Source organism: Protobothrops mucrosquamatus, unplaced genomic scaffold (assembly GCF_001527695.2).
Source record: "Protobothrops mucrosquamatus isolate PMUCROS unplaced genomic scaffold, P.Mucros_1.0 scaffold_11, whole genome shotgun sequence".
Taxonomy (NCBI): domain Eukaryota; kingdom Metazoa; phylum Chordata; class Lepidosauria; order Squamata; family Viperidae; genus Protobothrops; species Protobothrops mucrosquamatus.
In genome coordinates, this window is record NW_015386087.1 from 1,982,362 (window position 1) to 1,983,219 (window position 858).

At 42.1% G+C, this 858-nt stretch overlaps 1 protein-coding gene across 2 annotated transcripts in view; it reads left to right on the top strand.

Moving 5' to 3' along the window:
* Positions 1 to 406, top strand: part of UCKL1 (uridine-cytidine kinase 1 like 1) — a 44,362-nt gene extending 43,956 nt beyond the window's left edge. For both annotated transcript variants that reach the window (XM_029285468.1, XM_029285454.1), the window contains exon 15: positions 50 to 406. In XM_029285468.1, coding sequence (XP_029141301.1) covers positions 50 to 126 — 77 coding nt within the window. In that variant the 3' untranslated portion in view covers positions 127 to 406. The remainder of the gene's footprint in view (positions 1 to 49) is intronic.
* The last annotated feature ends 452 nt before the right edge of the window (positions 407 to 858 follow it).

Consider the following 858-nt stretch of genomic DNA (forward strand, 5'->3'; position numbering starts at 1 on the left):
ATCCTACTCCATAAATGTGAATCTCCTTGTTTCTCCTGCTGCTTTCTAGGAAATTTTGGAGACCGTTACTTTGGCACGGACGCCCCGCCGAATTGGAGCGACGAGGAAGACGTCCTGGACTCTTGACCATTGTAAAGAAACCGCTCTGAAGCAATGGCAAATTCTGCATCCACCCCTTAATCCATCCCTTCGTGCACTCTGCCGTAAATCTCCAAACGCTTAGAAAAAGAGAATATTTCGCAAAGCAGCTATTATAGTTTCTTCTGCTTCGTTTTGCACCAGAAGCTGAAGGAGTATTTTTTTTAAGAAGGAGGGTGGGGCTGGCAGGGGAAGAGTGTGGCTCCTGGCTGTTTTTTTTTTTTTTTTAAGTATGCACGAATGTCTTTGAGTCCAGAAGCAGTTTATTTTAATTTTAAAAAGAATTAATATAACTTATTTTATTAAAAAAAAACCACACTTCCTTGGCAAAGCTGTGAGGATTTCACTCCGGTGTCTGTCATTCCTGTCATGGTTCCGACAGATGAAACTCTTCAAAGAACTTCGAGGCATTGTTTACCTTAAAGACTCTTTATTCGAGTAGCATAGCATGGGCACGTACATAGGCAAAGCCAATATCTGAATTCCCCTCCCCTGAGCACATAGTATCAAAGCACAATTCCCTCCTCTAGTTAGCAGTCATAAATCACATTCTCCAATTAGTTTGAAATGCAGGCTTTCCCTCCAGTTCTTCAACCTGCCATTTCTTATCATCTCTTATTTCAAAAAACCTTGGTTCTCACGCTAGTTACAACATTGTTATGTCTAACTAAACTCCCACGCACATTCCTCCTCCTCCCCCCCCCCCAGTATCGTCTAATT